This window comes from Siphateles boraxobius, unplaced genomic scaffold (genome assembly GCF_051911475.1).
Source record: "Siphateles boraxobius isolate OS27281-9 unplaced genomic scaffold, OSU_SipBor_1 12, whole genome shotgun sequence".
Classification (NCBI taxonomy): domain Eukaryota; kingdom Metazoa; phylum Chordata; class Actinopteri; order Cypriniformes; family Leuciscidae; genus Siphateles; species Siphateles boraxobius.
In genome coordinates, this window is record NW_027508722.1 from 11,002,830 (window position 1) to 11,024,383 (window position 21,554).

Genomic DNA, 21,554 nt, shown 5'->3' on the forward strand with positions numbered 1-21,554 from the left:
GCACGGGGCAAAGTTTGCTCTTCTCCCAGTTGACCCGAAGGCCCAGACGGGCTAGGTGCCGGAGCACTAGGTCCCTGTGTTCGCAAACCTGATCTCGAGAGTGAGCTAGGATCAGCCAGTCGTCGATATAACTCAGGATGCGAACCCCTTGCTCTCGAAGGGGAACAAGGGCCGCCTCGACGACCTTCGTGAAGATGCGAGGAGACAGGGCTAGCCCGAAGGGGAGAACCGCGTACTGGTATGCCTGCCCCTCGAAAGCAAACCGGAGGAACGGTCTGTGTCGAGGAAGAATGGAGACATGAAAGTAGGCGTCCTTCAGGTCGATCGCTGCAAACCAATCCTGGGGCCGTATGCATTCGAAAACGCGTTTGGCGGTGAGCATCTTGAACGGCATCCGGTGAAGGGAGCGGTTCAGCACGCGCAAGTCCAGGATTGGCCGTAACCCACCGGTTTTCTTGGGGACAATGAAGTAGGGGCTGTAGAAGCCGGACCTCATCTCGGCTGGAGGGACAGTCTCGATTGCACCCTTCGCCAGCAGGGTGGCAATCTCTGCTCTCATGATAGGGGCATTGCCACCGACCAAAGTGGAGCGGACTCCCCTGAAGCGGGGAGGAGACCGTGCGAACTGAATCGCATAGCCGAGCCTGACGGTACGCGCGATCCAGTGGGACAGACGGGGAAGCTCTAGCCAGGCTCCCAGGAACTGAACCAACGGGATCATGCGAGCCACAGGCGTCCCCCCGGAGGGGCAGCGAGGCGGAGTAACTGGCCCAGAAGTGGACGGCATAGCGGCCCGGAGAGGGGGCACAGTTAGCAACCGCACCCTGGCAGAGGGGGCCAGGGGAGGACCAGGCTGGTCGTCCCGCGGGGGCCTGCTCTGCCAGGGGTCTGGCGACAGAGGGGGACAGGGGCGAAGCGGTCCGTGGACGGCACGCCGTGTCAACCGCCTCTGGGACAGAGGGGGGCGAGGAGAGCACGGCTGGTGGGCGGCGCTCTGTGTCGCCCGAGAACTCTGTGAGCTCAGGGAAGAGGGGATTGTTTCTGTCTTTAACCACATTAGGGTGCTGCCCACCCGTGGGTGAGCAGCGGGGAGTGGAGAACAAAAGATTCTCCCCCGGCCCTCCACCGGGGGAAGGAGTGGTCCTGCTACCACCTCCTGAGAAACAATCATCATCCCTGAGCAGCCCGTCTCAGGAGCGCCGCTTGGCCCGGCGTTTAGCGGGGGGCGGGGCAGGAGAGGGCTGTGGCGCCTTCTTACGGCTTCCTCCGCGACCGGCCCTGGGTGGAGGCTGCTGCGTGGTCCGGGCGGGAGGGGCGGGAGCCGCAGGAGGGCGCCCTCGGCGGGAAACAGGTCGAGGCGTCTGCCCGGCCGGCAAGGTGGAGGCAGCAGCGGGCCGGCGGGGCAGAATGTGTTTGATGGCCTCGGTCTGTTTCTGGGCAGTTGAAAACTGTTGGGCAAAGTCTTCAACTGCACCGCCGAAGAGGCCGGCCTGGGACAAGGGGGCGTTAAGCAGACGGGTCCGCTCAGCGTCCCGCATGTCAGCCAGGTTCAGCCACAGATGTCGCTCCTGGACCACAGCTGTGGACATCACCAAACCCAGGGAGCGCGCGGTAACCTTCGTCGCCCGGAGAGCAAGGTCGGTCGCGGCGCGCAGCTCATCAAAGAGCCCTGGGTTTGTCCTACCCTCGTGCATGTCTCTGAGCATCTGGGCCTGGTAGACCTGCAGAGTGGCCATAGCATGCAGTGAAGCAGCCGCCTGTCCCGCCGCTCTGTAAGACTTCGCCACCAGGGTCGACGAAAATCTACAGGCTTTGGATGGGTGCTTAGGCTCGCCCCGAGAAGAAGCACTCTGAGGACATAGTTGCATGGCAACAGAGCGTTCAACCGGGGGAAGCCCAGTGTACCCACGGGCAGCTGCCTCATCGAGGGGAGGAAAGGCGGATGAGACCAGCGAGCGGTCCCGAGAAGACAGGGGGGTCTTCCAGGACTTCGAGATCTCATCATGCACATCCGGGAAGAAAGGTATTGGGGTTTGCCGAGGACGAGGGTCGGCGGCCTTACCCAAAAACCAATCGTCCAGCCGCGAGCGCTCAGGACAGGGTGGAGGCCTCCACTCAAGTCCGATGCTCGCGGCTGCCCGGGAAAGCATGGCCGTCATCTCCGGATCAGACTCGAGCACAGCCGTATGCACACCGGAAGGTGGCAGCTGTGACGAGCCCTCACTTCCAGAAGAGTCAAACCCGCCTAGTGATGCTGCAACAGACATGGCATCTTCCTCTGTAGCTTCAACTGAAGCCCGCGGGCCACCAGAAGGTAGACCCGCGGGAATCAGCAGTTCACTAGCGGGCACCGTCATTGAAGAGGGGGGCTGGGGTCGCGGACACATAGTCGGCGCCTTGTTCCAGACCGTAACCCTCAGATCACCCTGGCCACCAGCCGCAGGACGGGGGGTGGATGAGGGGACTCTCACTCTTGCGAGTTCACGGAGTCTCGACCGTAATGACGCGATGGTCATGTTCCCACAGAGAGAACATGAGTCATCCACGAGCGCTGCTCTAGCATGATCAATGCCCAAACATACTATGCAACGCTCGTGCCCATCAGAGTCCGATACCAATCTGCCGCAACCAGAAGTACACGGGCGAGACATCTTTAAAAAGACGTGCCACGTGTAAGCTCTTTTAGTGAGAGAAAACTCAAGTGTTGAAGCACCCGGGGAGAAACGCACCGACTGGCAGACCACTGCAACAGATCAGCAGGAAGCACGCTCTCGCCGTAGATCGCCGTCACACCAACACTCGAGGTACTCGTTTGTAAAGCTGACAATTCAGAGATGGCTTGTGGAGAGAAGAATACACTTGGCTCCGAAGCGAAAACATATCTGCTTGCTGCCGGCTTCCTCCTTTTATACCCACGAGGTGGGGCGGAGTTACGCCATGCAAATTCCGCAGACCCATGGCATTTCTTTGCCATTGGCTCGTTTTGTAATACTCGAAGTTGATAGGCTTTCTAAGCGAAACCCCATTCGTCGTCATCCGACGTAACTCGGAGTGACAACGAAAGGGAACCAACATGGTTTCAACAATGATTTTAAACTAGATTTTTTTTTTTATCTTGGACACTGTCATTTGTCATTGGCCCGAATATCATAGGAATAGAAATTCATGATAGTGCTTATATTTGGCTTTTGTTTATAGGCTGTTTGATTTAGATGTTACAGTATGTTGGTGTTTACGTGCTCTAGGTCAGGGCTCTGCTTGAACAGTTCACACAAAAATGAAAATTTCTTCTACTAAACACAAAAAAGAAAATGGGTTACCAAACAGTTGATGCAACCCATAGTATGAAAAAAAATATGGGTTGTCAATGGGGTCCCATCAACTGTTTGGTTTCCCATATTCTTCAGTGTGTGTGTGTGTGTGCGTGCGTGCGTGTGTGTGTGTTTAGCAGTAGAAATAAATTCATACAGGTTTGGAACATCTTGAGGGCGAGTAAATGATTACACAATTTTCATTATCCATCCCTTTAATAAAGATTCTCAGGCATATGCAGCAAAACGTTGTGGAACCTGTGCGTGTGTTTTTGAGCGAGTCTTTATTATTAATTTGGACATAAGAGGCTCTCAGAGAAACAGACTAGATCTTTCTAAATATTACCCATCAGTCTATGAAGTGAGAGGCTCAAAGTATGAGAAAGCATCAATCGGTCACACCTCAAGCATTCCTATTTAATGAACGTTACCTCAGTTGGGACGGAATGTTTCTTTAAAAATATTTTTTCAAGAAGTTTTCTTTAAGATTTCAGTGTTCAGTGTTTATATATGATTTATATCTTTGGATAATGTACAAATCACTGTAAGGTTCCTATGAGGAGACTGGTTGTGCCCTCTACATGCGACACAGGGCTCATTTCTGTGGCACTGAAGGCTCGGATTGTTCAGGTGTGAATTTAACAACACAGTTCTGGAGGAATGAATTTATTACAGAAAAGGAAAAACACTCCACTATCCACAACTGATCTATCTAGGAACATCATATAGGAAAATTGTATTCAATTGTGCTGTTGTCATGGATATTCAGTCATTTGCTCGTTAAGTTTCATTATCATAGACTTTTAGTTTGCTTCTCATTATTTCCTGTTGTCTTTGTTTCATTAGTTAGTATTGGAATTCATCTGTTCATCACACCTGTTAGACTTTTAGTTGGTTATCAGTGTGTTTAAGGTCATCGTTTCTCTGCCTTGATTGTCAGTTCCCTATCAGTCGCTCACGTTCATCGTAACGTCGATGTGACAACGTAATTGGACCACTTCAGAGAGTCCTATCATCTTCGAGTTACGTTAGTAACCGAGATGTTATTGTTTGTGTATCAAACGCTGTTACGTTACTTGATTTTGAATTCATCTTCATCTGATCTTCTTATTCACTGTGATATTGACAGCTGTTATGTACAAGTGGTCACAACTTTTTCCAGTCAGATGAATTTTTCAGAAAAGTTGACTTTGTCTGTGTTAAACTGACTTATTTAAGGTTTATATCTTGCTGTGAAGATTATATAAATTAAGATGGTAACAAACATGCACTCGCTAAATTGTCCACAGCTGTCTGTTACTGTATATTATCTGTTTTAGATAAACCCGCCCAAAAACCGGTGCAAAAAAAAAAGAACTAACTGTGATTGGTCACTTTACATCAGTCAGACGGTTCTCATCTAATTGGACAGTTAATAAGCCACAATAAATAAGCCTTTATTCAAAACCTCTGAGTCAGTGAACAAGACATTACAATTAATTGGTTCACAATGATTCATATGCCGACATCAATAGCAATATGGTTTCAGGGAAGAAGTACTCATTGCTGATATAGAAGTGTTCATCACTCAGAATTGAAAGATTTTGGACTTTGTTTACCAGGTGTGGCTATGTGTGTGTGTGTATATAAATGCACAGAGTGCGAACTGTGACAGACGGGTCAGACTAGGCTCAGCTATAATATAATGTCCCCAATGAGGACAAACTACTCACAGCTGAGATTTCATATACACAACATATTGCAGACTGAAGTTAGATCATCTTTATTTATATAACACTTTATACAATACAGATTGTTTTAAAGCAGCTTCACAACAATAAACAGGAAAATGATGCAAGTTTTATCAAATGTAAGACTAAAGTCCTAAAAAGCAGCTCTACAAAGAAAATAGTGGCATTTTTCAGCTCGAGTCAGTTCAGTGCTGATTCAGTTCAGTTCAAAAACTGTGTCAAATTCATCAATTATGAAACAAGTTCAATTCAGCTATAGGCAGCTCTACTGAAGGAAATACTGTCGTTATTCATCCCGAGTCAGTTGAAAGTTATAGACTGTACATATATTTTTATAGTGACAGTCAATAAAGATTTATTTATCAGCTCTTGATTTTTCCACTCGTCCCCTGAAGACCGTTCATCAGAGTCCTTGAATGCGTTTCCTCTGCACATCAATAGACTTGAAAAGAATATCTTATGCAAGCTTTATGTAAGGACATACTCTCTGAGGAGCAGAGCAAGGTATTTTAAGAGGGTTCTGCAGTTTCCGTTTTGAAGGGGGCTGAAAACAGAAACCCCTATGAAGTGAAAAGTAGAGCTATTATTTGCATCACCTTGTGGTGAAAAAAAAAACACTCACACTCTTAGACCTCTCAATAAACCCCCGAATAATTAACAACTGATAAAATATACTTGATATAATTTTAGTTAAGTGTATTAATTCTATTTGTTTATTAGTTATATGTAGCTATTATAGTTATAATACAGTAAACTGTGGTACAATGACATTGCAGTAATTCTGTTTTGAGAATCAACTATGTACAGAGGCCCCAAAAATATTTAGACAATTGAAACCACATATAAAAATATTCGAATGTCTTTGTGTTATACAACAAAATAAATGCCATTTATTTAAAATAGATGAATAAATACAGAATGCATGCTTTTTCAAGGTAAATTTCCCAAAAAGAAAGTTAGGTTTTAAATTCTAAAAGAATATATAATGTAGTCTATTAATATTACATTTGGAAACATAACTTTCTTGTTTTGGATTTCCTTTTTATTTTTTTATCTCTAACTCCTACTAAAAATACCCTTGCCATGCAAAAATAAGTAGTTAATGTTGAGAAAAGGCCATAATTTGTTTTGATGATGCCACTTGATTTAATTATGACATTTAGACAGTTTATTTGTGATCAAAGTCACAATTAAAATGTAAAAGTGTCCAAAAGTATCCAAATATTTGTGCTGCATGTCTGTATCATATGTTTATTTACATGCAGATTATTTTGTAAATTATGTAAACAATTAAAGAGCATACTTGTGTTATTAATAACACTTAATAATATGGTATGCCATGCTGTTGTTGAATTCTTGTTTTTGATTGACATTATAGGTTCATTATTTTATGACTACACAGCTATAAACTCATATTAGTTATGATCAAAGTTTTTTCAGCCGTTTAGTAAAACAGAAACACTGACTAAGCCCAGCAAGACATGTAAACACCTCTCTCTCTCTCTCTCTCTCTCTCTCTCTCTCTCTCTCTCTCTCTCTCTCTCTCTCTCTCTCTCTCTCTCTCTCTCTCTCTCTCTCTCTCTCTCTCTCTCTCTCTCTCTTTCTTTAAAGACACGCTCTCAGTGTCCAGTAATGAAGGAGGACTTTCGGGCAGTGCCACGCTGCAGCCGGGTCATTTGCAGAGCTCTCCTGGACCCAGACGGCCTGGAAATACTCTGCGCAAGTGGCTGACCAGTCCCGTCAGACGACTCAGCAGTGGCAAAGCAGACGGCCACGTAAAGAAACTCGCACACAAGCACAAGAAGAGTCGAGATGTTCGCAAGAACGCAGACCCCGGCTCACAGAAAGACTCAGATGACAGTGCCGCCACACCACAAGATGAGACCATAGAGGAGGTTGGTGACCAGAAAACCAATAGAATAGCACACACAAACCTATTACTTTTGTCAGGTGTGTTAGCTTGATGAGCGAATCAGTTAAAAACAAATCTGCATTGAATTGTGATCAATGTATTATATAATTTTTTGTATGCGTTCATGTGTATCATTCGAAAGTTTGGGGTAGGTAAGATATTTTTTAATTTTTTATTTAAGACATTAATACTTTTACTCAGCTAAGATAAATTAATTAATCAAAAGGTACAGTACATTTGATATTGTTGCACAAATATTACAAATACATTTTTGAATTTTTTCTTGAAAAAGTATTAGGATTTCCAAAAAAAAAAAAAAAAACATTATGCAGCACAATCGTTTTCAATTGTGATAATTATAAGAAATGTTAATCAAGCACCAAATCAGCATATTCAAATGATTTTTTACTGAAGACTGGAGTAATGGCTGCTAAAAAATGTAGCTTTGCCAACACATTTTAAAATACAATAAAATAGTAAATTGTTATGAAATTCACTGTATTTTTGATCAAATAAATGCAGGCTTGGTAACCATAAGAGACTTTCAAAAACGTTAATATCTTATAGACTCTTTTGAATGGTATATTCAATTATCTATACAATTGTTTACTTTAAAAAAAAAGTTTGCAACAGTGAAAAGGGTTAAATCAGTTTGCAGACAAGTAAATGTACTGTCTCTTTTTAAGTGTTGCGCTGTATGATTTGTAACTGTCTAAGTGTTGGTTATGTCTTGTGGTTTCCAGTGTAGAGCAGTTATAAATACAGTGCACCGCTTCCGCTAGTGATATTTTGGTATAAAAATGTGCCGCAGCTGCCAAGCTGTTTCATAGCTTAACAATGTTTATCTCTCTTTATTTCTGTTTCTCCCTCTTCTGTGCTCACAGAGGATGAGAAATGAGGGCTTGAGCAGTGGCACTCTGTCTAAGTCTTCGTCCTCAGGGATGCAGAGCTGTGGTGAAGAGGAGGGAGAGGAAGGGCCAGACTCGGTTCCCCTGCCGCCCCCTATGGCCATCCAACAGCACAGTCTTCTGCATCAGGACTCCCAAGACGACAAGGTAACTGCTGAAGCGTCGCCAAATCAACATGGATGGGTTTTTATATCCATTTTGATTTGAGATTACATTACTTTTTTGAAACCTGCTATTTTGGATTAAACAAAGTAAATTGTTTTTTATAAAGTCAACATGAAATCTTATTTGGCTTTGTTACATACTTAAAACACGTTCTTGGTCTTATAATGCACGATTCATTAGTGCATGTTTAAAAAAAGAAAATTATATATATTTGTTTTACAGATATATGTATAGAGATTTATTTTACAGTGTCCTTGTTACATATGTTACATGTACTTATCATAGTAGTAACAGCAAATTATGCATAATTACATGCAACTAACCCTTAACCAAATCCTAATCCTACCCTAATCCTATAGTAAGTACATGTAGTTGCTTAATATTACTCAGTACTTAAATATATAATTACACTGTAACAATGACACCTTAAAATAAAGTGTAACCAAATATTTTTCTTGCATCAAAATGAAATGTAAAACTAACTCCACCACTCCGATTCAATACGACATTGCGTTTTGCCTGATGTCACCTAGTGTCAGTGCGGTCAAATCCACATTATTTTCGATTTGCCTGCACAGACACTATTTGTTAAGAACCGAACAGAGCTGGACGATGACATCACTTTTTCTGCAGAGCTGCTTTATAGATTAAATTAACTAATTTAATAATTGATGATCTGACTGAACGGACTTCAGCTGAACAATGACTGGTATTTTTTGCCGTACAACCGAACTTACATTTTTCCTATTATCAATGTAAAGCTTCTTTGAAACAATTTGTATTGAATAAAGTGGAATATAAATAAAGGTGACTTGACTTGACCAAGGCTGTGCAGGGTATAGGTCAGTATTAACAAACAATCGAATAGGCTATTGTTGTACATCTTACGAATAGTTAATGCAGTCATTTAATGCAGATTCATGTAATAGCAAAACAAAGAGGGTAACACTCTATTTTAAAGTGTCTTTGCTACACGTTACATGTAGTAACTATAGTAATTACCATAAATTGTACTTAATAACATGAAGACTACATAAACCACATCCTAACCCTAACACTATAGTAAGTACATGTAGTTAATAATTAGTATTACTCAGTACTTAGTACACTGTAACACAGACACCTTAAAATAAAGTGTAACCAATAGAGTTTAAAAACTATATTACCATTGGATATAGTGAGATGCACTTGAGGATGAGGGTTCATTTCCTACTTCGCATAGACATTTTTCACATTACGAAAGTAGAATATGTTGCAAATGCCATTTCATATTGACTTTAACCTATGGTAATGATAGCTTAGAAGAAGACCAGTGAGGTCTCTGTCAGGCATATCTAACTGCTGTCTGTTTTCTCTTTGTTTCTTAATGTTCTCCAGCATTATGTTGATTTCTGTTCTGCCTCTGTTTTGTCTCAGTTTCCTTATCTCTCTATGTAGTCTTCTTTCCTCCAGCCGTCTCCTGTTCTTTCCTTCTATTCAGTCTTTTTTCTACTTTTATACCTCATCCTTGCATATTTTCCTTCTTGTTCATTAATTTGTCTGAATACTCCACACATCCTCAGTTGTGCTTTGCCAGAACTTGAGGTACAGTTTCAGTAGCATTCTGACTTCTGACTGATATAGCCTGTGAAAGCCCTTCTGTCCGTGACCTTTTTGTGCTTTTTAATGGAGTATTTGTGTGTACGATCACATGTGGTGGGCCATGTATGCACTTACTCTTTACCCAAAACAACCCAAATCTTCCAAACCAAAGTTCCTACTTCCGTTCCCCCCAAATTAGCCCCTACCACTCTGAAATCAGCCCCCGATTTGCTGGCGAATCCAGAAACCACACTCATTACCATATTTGGAATGGAATGTTTCCGCCTTCAGTGTCCGAACACTACAATGGTGAGCATCGTTGCAGATTCACATAATAAATTAATATTGAAGTCTAGTCAATTATGTAACTATAACCCAAAAGGGAAATCACTCCACTTACTAAACTAGTCCTCATGGGGGAAAAGACAGGTAGGGCATTTAACATGCAAATTAGACCACTTAGTTAACCACCAATAAATAATCAATTGATGAGTAAGCGGTATATCCCTTTTGAAACAAGAAAAAAAAGTGGAAACAAGTCCAAGGTGGTAGTCTTGCTATTTCCCAACCTGACCAAAATTGTTTGATAATTTCTTCTTTTTTTGGTTTTGTTTGTGAAATTCATAACAATTATAATAGTCCTACCTTTGTGAGATTATAAATATTGTCGCTTGTTTTCTTTTTTACATAGGCTACCTCCCGTCTGCCTGGACGTCCCAGCAGTTCAGAGACGCCGAGTGCAGCTGAACTGGTCAGCGCTATTGAGGAACTCGTCAAGAGCAAAATGGTAGGAGATCACAGTCCATCTTTTCACATTGAATATTTTTGTATTGTCCACTAAATTCTTTTTTCTCTCTCAGAGTCTGGAGGACAGGCCCAGTTCTCTCCCTGTTGAGAAAAGAGATAGCAATAGTCCTTCCTGCATCCCATTGGATAACTCCTTTCTGTCTTCCTCCTCTCCCATCGATGAGATGGACGAACGCAAGACTGGCTTCCTCAAGAGACGACAGTGCGTCGCTCTCTTATTTTCCTCAGATATTTCCTCTTTATAGTTATTGTTCTTGGTGCAAACGGGCCTTAAGACACCACCAGAATCAAATCTCTTGTGTTGTAAGTGACTGACTTGGAATATGAATCACATCAAGGCTTCATCTCTCAACACAAGAGTTGACACTTTGACCTCTGCATGAAAAGTTTTGCAGATAGTAGCATAGAAGTTTTAAAAAAGCAGGAATGGAACATAAATAAATGGCAAAAAGAGCAAAAGAAGATGAAAGAGGTTGCGAGTTGAGGACAGAAAAGAGTCGTACCGACTTGATACATCATAGATGTATGTAGAGTAAAAATAACTAATTTTATGACCCTTTACTGTCTTGGTATGCTCTTGTTGAATTTAAATTAGTTCAATAACATTTAAATCATTAACAATAATAATTTAGAATATTGGTTGTACATTGCGATATATCATGCAAATTGCCTCGTCATTATTGTGTTTGCTTTAAAAGGTCAGTGGCAAACTGGGTCAAAGCTATAGTCTGAACTTTGAGCATCTCATTATAATGCTTTACATTGGGTTTAGTTAGCTGTAGCTTGAAGATTTCTTCCATAGAGTTCAATGCATTGAGGATCATTAGCTACAGTATGTTTCAATCCAAAATGTAACTATTTAACTGATGCGCAAAATTGGAAAATCACATAAAACATTTGCGAATAAAGCACAGTGAGTCGAAGCACAGTGGCATGCGTTACAACACTGGCACGCTGAGGGTTAATCCCTGGCACGTTAGCAAAAGTGAGAGAGATGTATGTATTTCATTCAGATAAAGTACCTCGTACCTGCATGCAGATGTACATTTTAAGGGTAATCATTCCTCATAGTAGCACAGCTTGTTATATTATGAAGTTTTACATACTTTCAAAGTGTGAGAATTAAACTGCACAAATCAGTAAAAGCACACTGCTCTGACAAACCATTAGCATGACCACTGCGCATCACGCACACACAAGTTACTGACTGACAGCGAACAGCTTGTTCTGCTGAACATAGTCAATGCTATAAATGTCATGTGAAAGGGTGCATAGGCATCATTGATTCCTGTAGAGTACTATAATTAGCATAAAAAATACATAACACACTCAAATATTGATTTCTCAATTAGAAATATTTTTACAGATACTAAATATGTTTATTTTCACGTCACCTGCCATCTTGTTTAGTTTTTTGTTTTAAATATAAATGTCCTAATGTCTTTTTTTCCCCAGTTATGTTCTGCTGGAACTGGTCGAGACAGAGAGGGACTACGTGAGAGACCTTGGTGCAGTCGTGGAGGTGGGATTATATTCAGTTCTTTTAACAAACACTGCACTGAGATCACTATGGTGACCACTTGTAACCAAACAAATTAATTCAAGTAAACACAATCAGCAGCTGCTGTCAGGGTTCAGTTCTGTTTGTTTCAGTAGTCTGTATCTATTTAGGGCTTACACAACTTGTTGTGAATTGATCACATGATCTGTTTGACAGTTAGGAGTGTCTCTCTGAAAGGAAATGAGATTGGTTTGGATTTGCTGCTAATTCAGAATGATGCCTCAGTGTGATCACATGTTTTATCCGTCACTGTCTACATGGTAACTGTACTCATGTGTTCTGGCACCTGCAGGGCTACATAAGCAGGATGAAGGAGGAGGGTGTACCCGACGACATGAAGGGCAAAGACAAGATTGTCTTTGGGAACATCCACCAGATTTATGACTGGCATAAAGAGTATGTGAAAATTATACACTTAGCGTCCATCCTCTCAAATACCATATTAAGACCCTACTTTAATTTTCTGGCATTAATGTTAATGTAAACCTCTGCTCTTTGTAGCTTATTTCTTAGTGAACTGGAGAAGTGCTTGGAGGACCCTGATAGGCTCGCACCCCTGTTTATCAGACAGGTATGATGTGATTTCACTCTTACTAAAGCCCTATTCGAACGGGACTAGTTTTCTAAATGATGTTTGAATTACAATTCGGATCAATCGCCGTCTGTGATTCGATTCGGATAACTAGTCCCGTCCGAATAGGGCTTAAGACAACTACAATTGCAAGGTGCATCTGTGTTAAATTCAATGGTGAAGTGTGTATTTTCTGTTCCACTACACAAAACATTTTATCAAACACTTCTTCCATCTACTATTGGTCAGCTAAACTGATAGTCCCGTCCCTAACTTACATAACTGGTTGAGGCAATGTTGCCAATGGAGTCATTTTGGGGGGTGTTTCCCAAAACCACCAACATAGATTAACGGTTCTGTGTTTTTAATGAAACTATAGTTCAAATGAACATTCGCAAACAGCATCGCAAACTTTCGCCAACCACAGCTCTCGTAGTAGTTCGCGATAGATAGCTCAAGATTGTTTCTTGTTATTATGACGTGGACAAATAGATCATGCTCTTTGGACGTAATAAGCAAGCTGACATGCAGTACATTCTATATGTTTCATTCCATTTATATATATATATATATATATATATATATATATATAATGTTTCAATCCATTTATCTTAACTGTCAACAATCACAGTTTTTGATACGTGTGTACATAAATAAGATATGATAAAATGCGTGATTTATAAAATGAACGGCTTTCTTTTGTTCTGAAAATAAACTAATCTGATTGTCATGTTCTGTGTTGGTTTTATTTCCTGTACTCTCAGTTTGTATGTTGTTATTTCCTGTTGTTAAGTTCCTTTTTTCTTTGTTCCTTTAGTTTCCATTGCTAGTTTGTTTCTATAGTTACCAATAGTTTATTTAGTATGATAATTAATGATAATGATGTCTGAAATTTGGTTTTGACTACAGGAACGAAGACTCCACATGTACATTGTGTACTGCCAAAACAAGCCCAAATCAGAGCACATTGTTTCAGAGTACATCGACACATATTTTGAGGTACGACTCAAGACACTGTCTGTATCCTGCCTGACAATTTAAACATGAGCGTGTGAAAAAGTGAGAAAGACTCATAACCACACTCATCTTTTGTTTGTATCTTCATCAGGATTTAAAGCAGAGGTTAGGCCACAGGCTACAGATCACAGATCTACTGATTAAACCAGTGCAACGGATCATGAAATACCAGCTTCTGCTGAAGGTCAGGCAGGAAATTGCAGAAGCATTGTAGCCATTCTTTCTAGTATTACTGACCCATACAGACTCATCGTGCTTATGTGAAGCATGGATGATCTTTGAGAAAATATATTTTTTCTTGTTTTATTCTGACATCCTTGTTCTGATTGCATAATTTTAGGATTTCCTTAAGTTCTCCAAAAAGGCTGGTTTGGACACTGTAGAATTAGAGGTGAGTGTATTTGTTAAGACATGGGTTAGTATTTAACTTTTAAAAAACACCTAGCAACGACCCACTACACCTTAGTAATACACTGGCAAATTTTACACAAGCAAGCACCAGTCATGTTTTCTTCAGAAAAATTTAAAAATGTAGTTGTTAACATTGCTGTATGCTCTATCACAGAAAGCGGTAGAGGTGATGTGTGTTGTTCCTAAACGCTGCAATGACATGATGAATGTTGGACGCCTCCAAGGATTTGATGTAAGATGAATTTCCTTTTTTACAAAAAATTATGAGCGTGTAGGTGGGAAGTTAAAAGCACAGCCATTAACAGTTGTATGTACATAACTTAGCAGTAATTCCTTTAATTCTGATTCAGCTAAAAGGCTACAAATCAAACCAAGAATGGCAGTGAATTTTCATCATTCTCTGGAAAGAGTTTAGATGCCTGGCAAAATTCACATTCCAAGCAACTAAAACACGGACCTTGCCTCCAAATAAAAAACATGGGAGCATCACACAATATTTTGAAATAGACTGCATAGAGATTCTTGTTGTGTATGTTTATTATACAAACATTTATTTTACCTAAGGCACGGTCACATTTCATAGAAATTTTGTGTGTAAATTGTTTTTATAATATTGTTGGGATATATGAAGCAGAGCTCACACAATAGTAATTTTCAAACAAAGCAGCTTTCTGTTTGTTAATCCGCATGGCTAACTTGCACCTGTTGTAAAATCTGTATAGAGAAAAAAAATAAAAAATTGATCCTAAAAAATATAGGAATCAAAATTCCAGGTCATGTTGATTCCTATTTAATCCTTTACCCTGGGATGGATTACTAAGAGTCTCATTTTCGTTTAATACTTTTCATTACAGTTTTGTACTTTTTAGTAGTATGTTTGCACATACTAGGGAGTTTTAACTTTTCTGTGGACTGAACATTGTTTATTTTATGTTTGTGTTCAGGGTAAAATTGTAGCCCAGGGCCGACTGATTCTCCAGGACACCTTTATGGTCTCAGACCAGGACGGTGGTCTCCTTTCTCGCATGAAGGAGAGGCGTGTCTTCCTCTTTGAGCAAATAGTTATCTTCAGTGAACCTCTGGATAAAAAGAAGGGCTTCTCTATGCCAGGTTATCTGTTTAAGAACAGCATAAAGGTGTGTAGACAGAACCACTGCAGTTGAAAACACTGTGCTCAAGACACAGCATAGCAACTAAAGACAAATCATTCATCTCATTCTTCTTCTGTTATCTATCTCTCTCTACTCTGCAGGTCAGTTGGTTGGGTCTAGAGGAGAGTCCTGACAATGACCCTTGTAAGTTTATTTTGACCTCAAGGTCATCGACTGGCAGTACAGAACACTATGTCCTCCATTCCTCCAACCGGATGGTTTCCCAGGCCTGGATCCAGCAGATCAGCAGCATCCTGGAAAACCAGATAAACTTCCTCAATGGTATTGCAATTTTAGAGTTTCCAACAAAGGAGGTTATTGGTTAAATATCTGTAAACCAAAAGGTTGTTGGTGTTAAGCCCCACAAACAATCTTAACCTCAAATTGGTCCTGTGGGATTGTTCCTGAAATATGTTTACTATATGTTGCTTTAGACCAGGGGTATCCAATCTTGCTCCTGGTTTGCCAATGTCCTGCAGAGTTTAGCTCCGAGCTGCCCCAAAACACATTGATTAGCTGTTTCAGGTGTGTTTAAATAGGACTGGAGCTAAACCCAGTACAATAGCGGACCTCTGGGTGCAGGATAGGACAGGATAAAACATTGTTGACAACATTCAGACATAAAAATGTCTTTGATGATTGAGTTATAATATTTAACCTAACTTGTCTCTTGCTGTCCACTCAGCACTGACTTCACCCATTGAATACCAACGAAACCATGTTGGAGCAAGCGCTCCTGGAGGACCCAGCAGCAGTGGACTTCCAGGGGGTAGCAGCAGCTCTTCCATGGGTCCCGGCTGTGGCTCCCGATCCCGAACATCCCGAATCCCTCAACCTTCCTCTCGTCTCCCTCAGCCTGTGCAGCACCACCACGCCCCCACCCCAGATGACCGCACTTCAGGTACGTGCCCTCTTCCTGTCCAGGACCTTAACGGGGAGGTCCCTAGGATGTGGGTCCTGGAGAGCCCCTTGAAGGAGCTACGCGAGGAAGGCCAATCAGGGATACCTATTCCAAGAACTCAAGTTGCGTCCCAATCTCTCACCCTAACGAAGCCTCGTCTAAGAGTCCCGTCACCCATTCTCTCCCCCTTGAACCCTCAGAACTTTACACCTTTCACACCAGGCATCCAAGCCCAGAAGGGTTCCCCTTTTTGGGTCTCGATGCCAGCTTCTCCCACTGGCAGGCCTGGCTCTTACACAGAGCAGAGTGACACGTTAAGTCGCAACCAGTGTCAGACTCGCAGGCACTCAGCCCACAGTAAGGAGTTGGACCGCATCAGTACTTGCTCCTCCACCAGTGAGCAGTCCCTGCACTCCACTCACAGCAATGGGGTAAGAGCCAAACTCTAGCTCCTGGCTTCAGTGAGGCTTAGTCCTACTTCACCTCCACCTCCAACTTCATACTAACCCACTGGGGTGTGTAATTGTGCCTTGTCCTGGAACTAAAAGAGGATTCTCACAGGCTGTTGTGGATATTAACTGGCCTGGTTTGAGCAACTAACAATGTACACTGTTAAGCAGGATAACTTCTCAAGAGTTTCTCTGAAACTCTGTGCATCCATTGACTCTCTCTGCTGATTCTATCTGCTTTGATCTGGTAGGATCTTTTTTTCCCTCAACTGCCCGTGAAAAATGCCTAATATGCAAGCATTGGGAGCACGTAAACTAGCCAACTAACAATTACTAACAATTTTTTTTCTTTTTAACCTGCTTACGGCTTTTTAGGCAGATTTTTTTTTTTTAAATGCTTTTTGAGACAATTCAAAAAAATATCCCCTTAAAATCCCCTGCAGGCTTATTTCCTATTGAGACAAGAACATATCAAAAGGTTTGTTTCTTTTTTTAAATAGCATACAGGATTTAGTTACATCACAGCCAGGGACAGTGATTTACTACAGTACTTGCAAGTCTGAAGCAGGGACTATTTGAGGTAGAAATATGTTCTCATTCTACAAAGCATTTTATTTGACAAACAAATGTGGGTACTCCCAAAGTGCAGGATGAGTCATTAATATATTTTGTCTGTTTCCTGAAAGAGCAAGATTTTACTTTTAAATGTGTGTATCTGTTCGAATATATGTTGTTAACTTTTAGCAGTCCACTAACATATTTAAATATGCACAAAGTTAAAAGACATGGACTAAAAGCCAAAAAACTCCAATATTGATTTCATGTTGTCTTGAAGGGTTGGATTTCCTCTCCTAACCAACAGAACCTTAAGGGTAATCACACTGACAGTAATCTGCGGCAACAAAGAGGCCAGAAGTTATGAATTTTTAATGAGTAGGTGATTAGAAGCAACATAAGCGAAAAATATAGTTGGCGATACAAGAAAGTTCAATATGTCCCAAGTTCCAACGACTATCAGTAGGAGCATAGACATTGTAACCAACAGTACAGCAATTTTTAGTGTAAACTGCCAATGTGATGACTCTTTAGTGTATCTTGAAAGAGGTTCTTGTAACTAAAATGATTTTGCTTTATAAATCATATTTTCCTTGAACTGCTCTCACTTGCTTCATTCATGCTCTCTTAAATGTCCAGCTTACTAAATGTTTCAACACATTTCACATAAAACATAGTGAATAAAATGTAAATCATGTAAAATGTGTGGTGTTATGCTGACGTTTTGCTTATGTTTCTGCTCTCAGAGTGAAAGCAGCAGCAGCAGCAGTGTGTCGACCATGTTGGTGACCCAGGACTATATGGCTCTAAAGGAGGATGAGATCAGTGTATATCAAGGAGAGGTTGTGCAGATATTGGCCTCTAACCAGCAGAACATGTTTCTAGTTTTCCGTGCCTCGACAGAACAAGGCCCAGCAGCTGAGGGCTGGATCCCCGGTTATGTTTTGGGTCACACCTCCACCATCATTCCCGACTACCCCGACGGAACCCTCAAGTGAGGATTGGTTATTATTGATATTTATTACAGATGGACTAAGTAGTCAGATCTAGGATGAAGAAGCACCATATGGTTTGACTTTTTTTTTTATGTCAATGTCAGCAATGTAATGTTTGCTTACCAGTGGTAACCTTAGTCATGTGTGATACGGGGGCGTAATCAATGGCACGTAAGCAATAAAAGCAAAAAATAAAATAAAATGGGTTCAATAATTATTTTGTAATTCACATCTGCCAAACAGCTATCTTTGTAGTTAGGTTTAGGGTACCTTCAGCTTCACAGCGTTTTGTCATATTGTTACTAAACAGCTTGAGTGTTGTGCAATTTGTATGATAACAGTTTTTATTCATAAATTAATATAAGGTATTCATTTAGTATAAGGGTATTCAGGGATTAAGGGATTCATTAATGGATATTTATGGAAGCTTGTTTCAGCCACAGAATAAAATTCTAAAAGATAATTCATGCAATTCTGACTTTATGACTCGCAAATGCGACTTTATATCACACGTTTCTGAGATAAAACGTCAGAATTGCGACTTGCACTCGCCAATAAACTCGCAATTGTAAGAAAAAAGTCAGAATTGTGAGATAAAAAGTCGCAATTACCTTTTTTATTTTTTTATTCTGTGGTGGAAACAAGCTTCTATAAATAATTGCTTTATATTAAGTGTAAAAAAAATATTTCGAGAAGTTAGTAAATGCATCAGAAATGTCTTGTCATTTACTCTCATAGAAATAAACGGTATGAACTAACATATCTCCTAGAAGTCACCAATAATTCGCTTTCTCTTATATTATATTATATTATATTATATTATATTATATTATATTATATTATATTATATTATATTATATTATATTATATTATATCATTTGCTTTATACATTTACAGCTAAATCAGAGTACAAGCAGTTGTAGCTTAAAATTAAAAAGACAAGCCAAAATAACAGTAGATAAATATTAATATTTCTTAATGAACCATGCTGAAAAATTCTAACTTGAGGTAATTTTTAAATATAAGTTCAAGTATTTTTATTCAACCAACTAGTTAGATTACATTTGATGGGAAAACAAAGGATGTGATGTTCAGAACATGGTAAAGTAATGAATGATAATGAGAAGCGATGCCCCCTTGGGGCGTTTTACCCCACGGACTAGGTTTGAAAAAATTATTATGTCATTCTGAAAATATAATAATATTTTTCCTAAATAACATATACTCCCTAAATACAGGCCTTACTATTCTCATGCCATATGACTGTGATGTTCTGCAAAACAACAAGCTTTAAAGCATTTTATTTTTATTACTGCTGAAAATTAGATCACTTACCGTGAAATACGTTTTCTCTCAGGTATTTCTCCAGTGTAAAATACATCATTCTTGTCAATATAGTCCATAGCAACAACAAAAACGTATTTTGACTCCATCTAGGGGTTATTATATTATATTATATTATATTATATTATATTATATTATATTATATTATATTATATTATATTATATTATATAACACGTTATTTTAAGGGGAAGTTGTTACAGTTTAATTACACAAATGTATTAAAACATATTTATTAAGTACATGTACTTACTATAGGGTTTAGGTTGTGTCTGATTTAGGTTTAGTTGCTTGTAATTTTGCATAATTTACTGTTATTACTATAGTAAGTACATGTAACATGTAACTACGTCTCCTTAGTATAAAGTATTATATTATAGTATATTAATTATATTTTATTATAGCAGTTACATTTTAAAATAATGGGTCTTGTTGCAACAAAACCTCGAAACCTTTTGTAATATATGAAAAAAAATTAACAGGATACTCAACATAAATGTTGAATGGGACTTGATTTTATACACAAGGAATTGATTGAAAAACTTTAAAAACGTCTAGGTTATGTAACCACGCTTCTCTCAGAAGTGAAACTCTACACTGCATCGTCAGTTCCACTTCGAAATGGAAATAAAAGAGGATTAAAAAAGAAATTAAAGTCAAATTTATTTTGATTGAAATGATGATGCTTTGAGTAATGTGCACTGATGAATTGTCACAATAAAACAAAGAATTTGTATTAAGTGTGTAAACAGGTTCATCTTAAGTTCATGTTGACCTTTAATTTACTCCAAATGCTGTAAGTGCGAAAACATCCGCTTATGACTAGACCACCGTTTTTAATTAGAGAATGACATCTTGATTGTTGTCTAATATGTATAGTCTAACTGTGAATTAGTTGTCTCAAGAACAGTGCTATTTTTGTCATACAGGAAGTCTTCATCATGGCACACAGCTCTCCGCATCAGACGAAAGTCCGAAAAGAGAGACAAAGAGGGCAGAAAAGAGAACAAACCAGAGAACGGCTTTCGCAAGTCAAGAGATGGACCCGCCAATAAGGTTTCTGTAAAGGTACTGCTTTAACAGTCTGATGGTTCATTATGTAATTCATTTCATGGTTTTGACAAATTCTACATATGAAACATTACATTGTTGGGGGGTTTTTTTCAGCTTTTGAATCCCAACTACATTTATGATGGTAAGTAAGAATATTGCTTTTTCGTTCTTGGAAATCTCTCTGAATATATTGAATCAGTTCATCTGTCATAATGAAACAGCCATATGACTGTGTGTTTCTGAATTGCTGGCAGCATTTCCTCCAGAGTTCATGGTCCCCCTGTGTGAGGTGGTGTGTGACAGGGGTGACAGTGTTACTCTCCGCTGTAAGATCTGTGGGCAGCCCAAAGCCTCGGTCTGCTGGAGAGGGCCTGACCAGAGCACTCTCAGCAGCGGTGGAAGATACACTCTCACACACAGGTAAAACCAGTGCACAGACATCATTGTGCGTGTCATGCTGTTAAACAGACTGCAGGTGGCGCTTTTGCTTTGTTTTCTGATGGAATGTATTGTGGGAGATGAACAGTCATTTTGCTACTTTCATTTGAACTGTTTACTTAAAGAAACTTGGACAAAAACTGATTCATTTACTTAATTTTTTTTTACAATTTGTCATTGATGTCAGTTAGACAATAAAAATGCAGCAATTCAAAATGTTTGATTTCAATAATGTATTAGTAAATGTTGAAATTAACATAAACTAAGATTAATAAATGCTGTAGAAGTATTGTTCATTCGTAGTTCATTTCAATTAAAGGTAGTGTTAGAAATGCATTTCTCTCTCAGCTATTGTACAATACAAAAGCCACGTTGGCAAATTCTTTTGTATGTATGTAAAGTTAAACATCTGGTATTCATTAATGAGGGAGGGAGTCCCCACCCTTATCCTTTCTCTTCCTTTTCTTTCTTTGTGTTTCTATGTTTTACATTGAAGAGCTTCCTCGGAGCTCCAGGCTTGCAAGAAGATTTTGCCGGATATTGACCAAATATAGTCTTGTTATATAACGTGTATATGATATGCCATTATGTAATGTATGGATCTATTGGTTAGATACATTGTACTCCCACTTTAGACTTACAATATATACCGTAAACAAACAGTATTGAGCTGAGCTTTTGTCTCCCCAGCGCTGA

General features: G+C 39.9%; 1 protein-coding gene across 8 annotated transcripts in view; it reads left to right on the forward strand.

Annotated features, from left to right (window-relative positions):
- triob (trio Rho guanine nucleotide exchange factor b) overlaps nt 1–21,554 on the forward strand; it is a 195,716-nt gene that overhangs the window by 168,124 nt on the left and 6,038 nt on the right. For 4 of the 8 annotated variants that reach the window (XR_013195894.1, XR_013195895.1, XR_013195896.1 and 1 more), the window contains 18 exons: nt 6,653–6,936; nt 7,838–8,008; nt 10,299–10,394; nt 10,468–10,616; nt 11,870–11,936; nt 12,268–12,371; nt 12,477–12,546; nt 13,456–13,545; nt 13,655–13,747; nt 13,904–13,954; nt 14,129–14,206; nt 14,919–15,110; nt 15,227–15,407; nt 15,811–16,026; nt 17,777–18,024; nt 20,297–20,435; nt 20,535–20,562; nt 20,675–20,840. Coding sequence is in view for 3 of the 8 variants with exons in the window: in XM_077207565.1 (XP_077063680.1) it covers nt 6,653–6,936; nt 7,838–8,008; nt 10,299–10,394; nt 10,468–10,616; nt 11,870–11,936; nt 12,268–12,371; nt 12,477–12,546; nt 13,456–13,545; nt 13,655–13,747; nt 13,904–13,954; nt 14,129–14,206; nt 14,919–15,110; nt 15,227–15,407; nt 15,811–16,457; nt 17,777–18,024; nt 20,297–20,435; nt 20,535–20,562; nt 20,675–20,840 (2,854 nt within the window). In the remaining 5 variants the exon portion in view is untranslated. The other 4 variants (XM_077207565.1, XM_077207574.1, XR_013195893.1 and 1 more) reach the window with 3 other exon arrangements.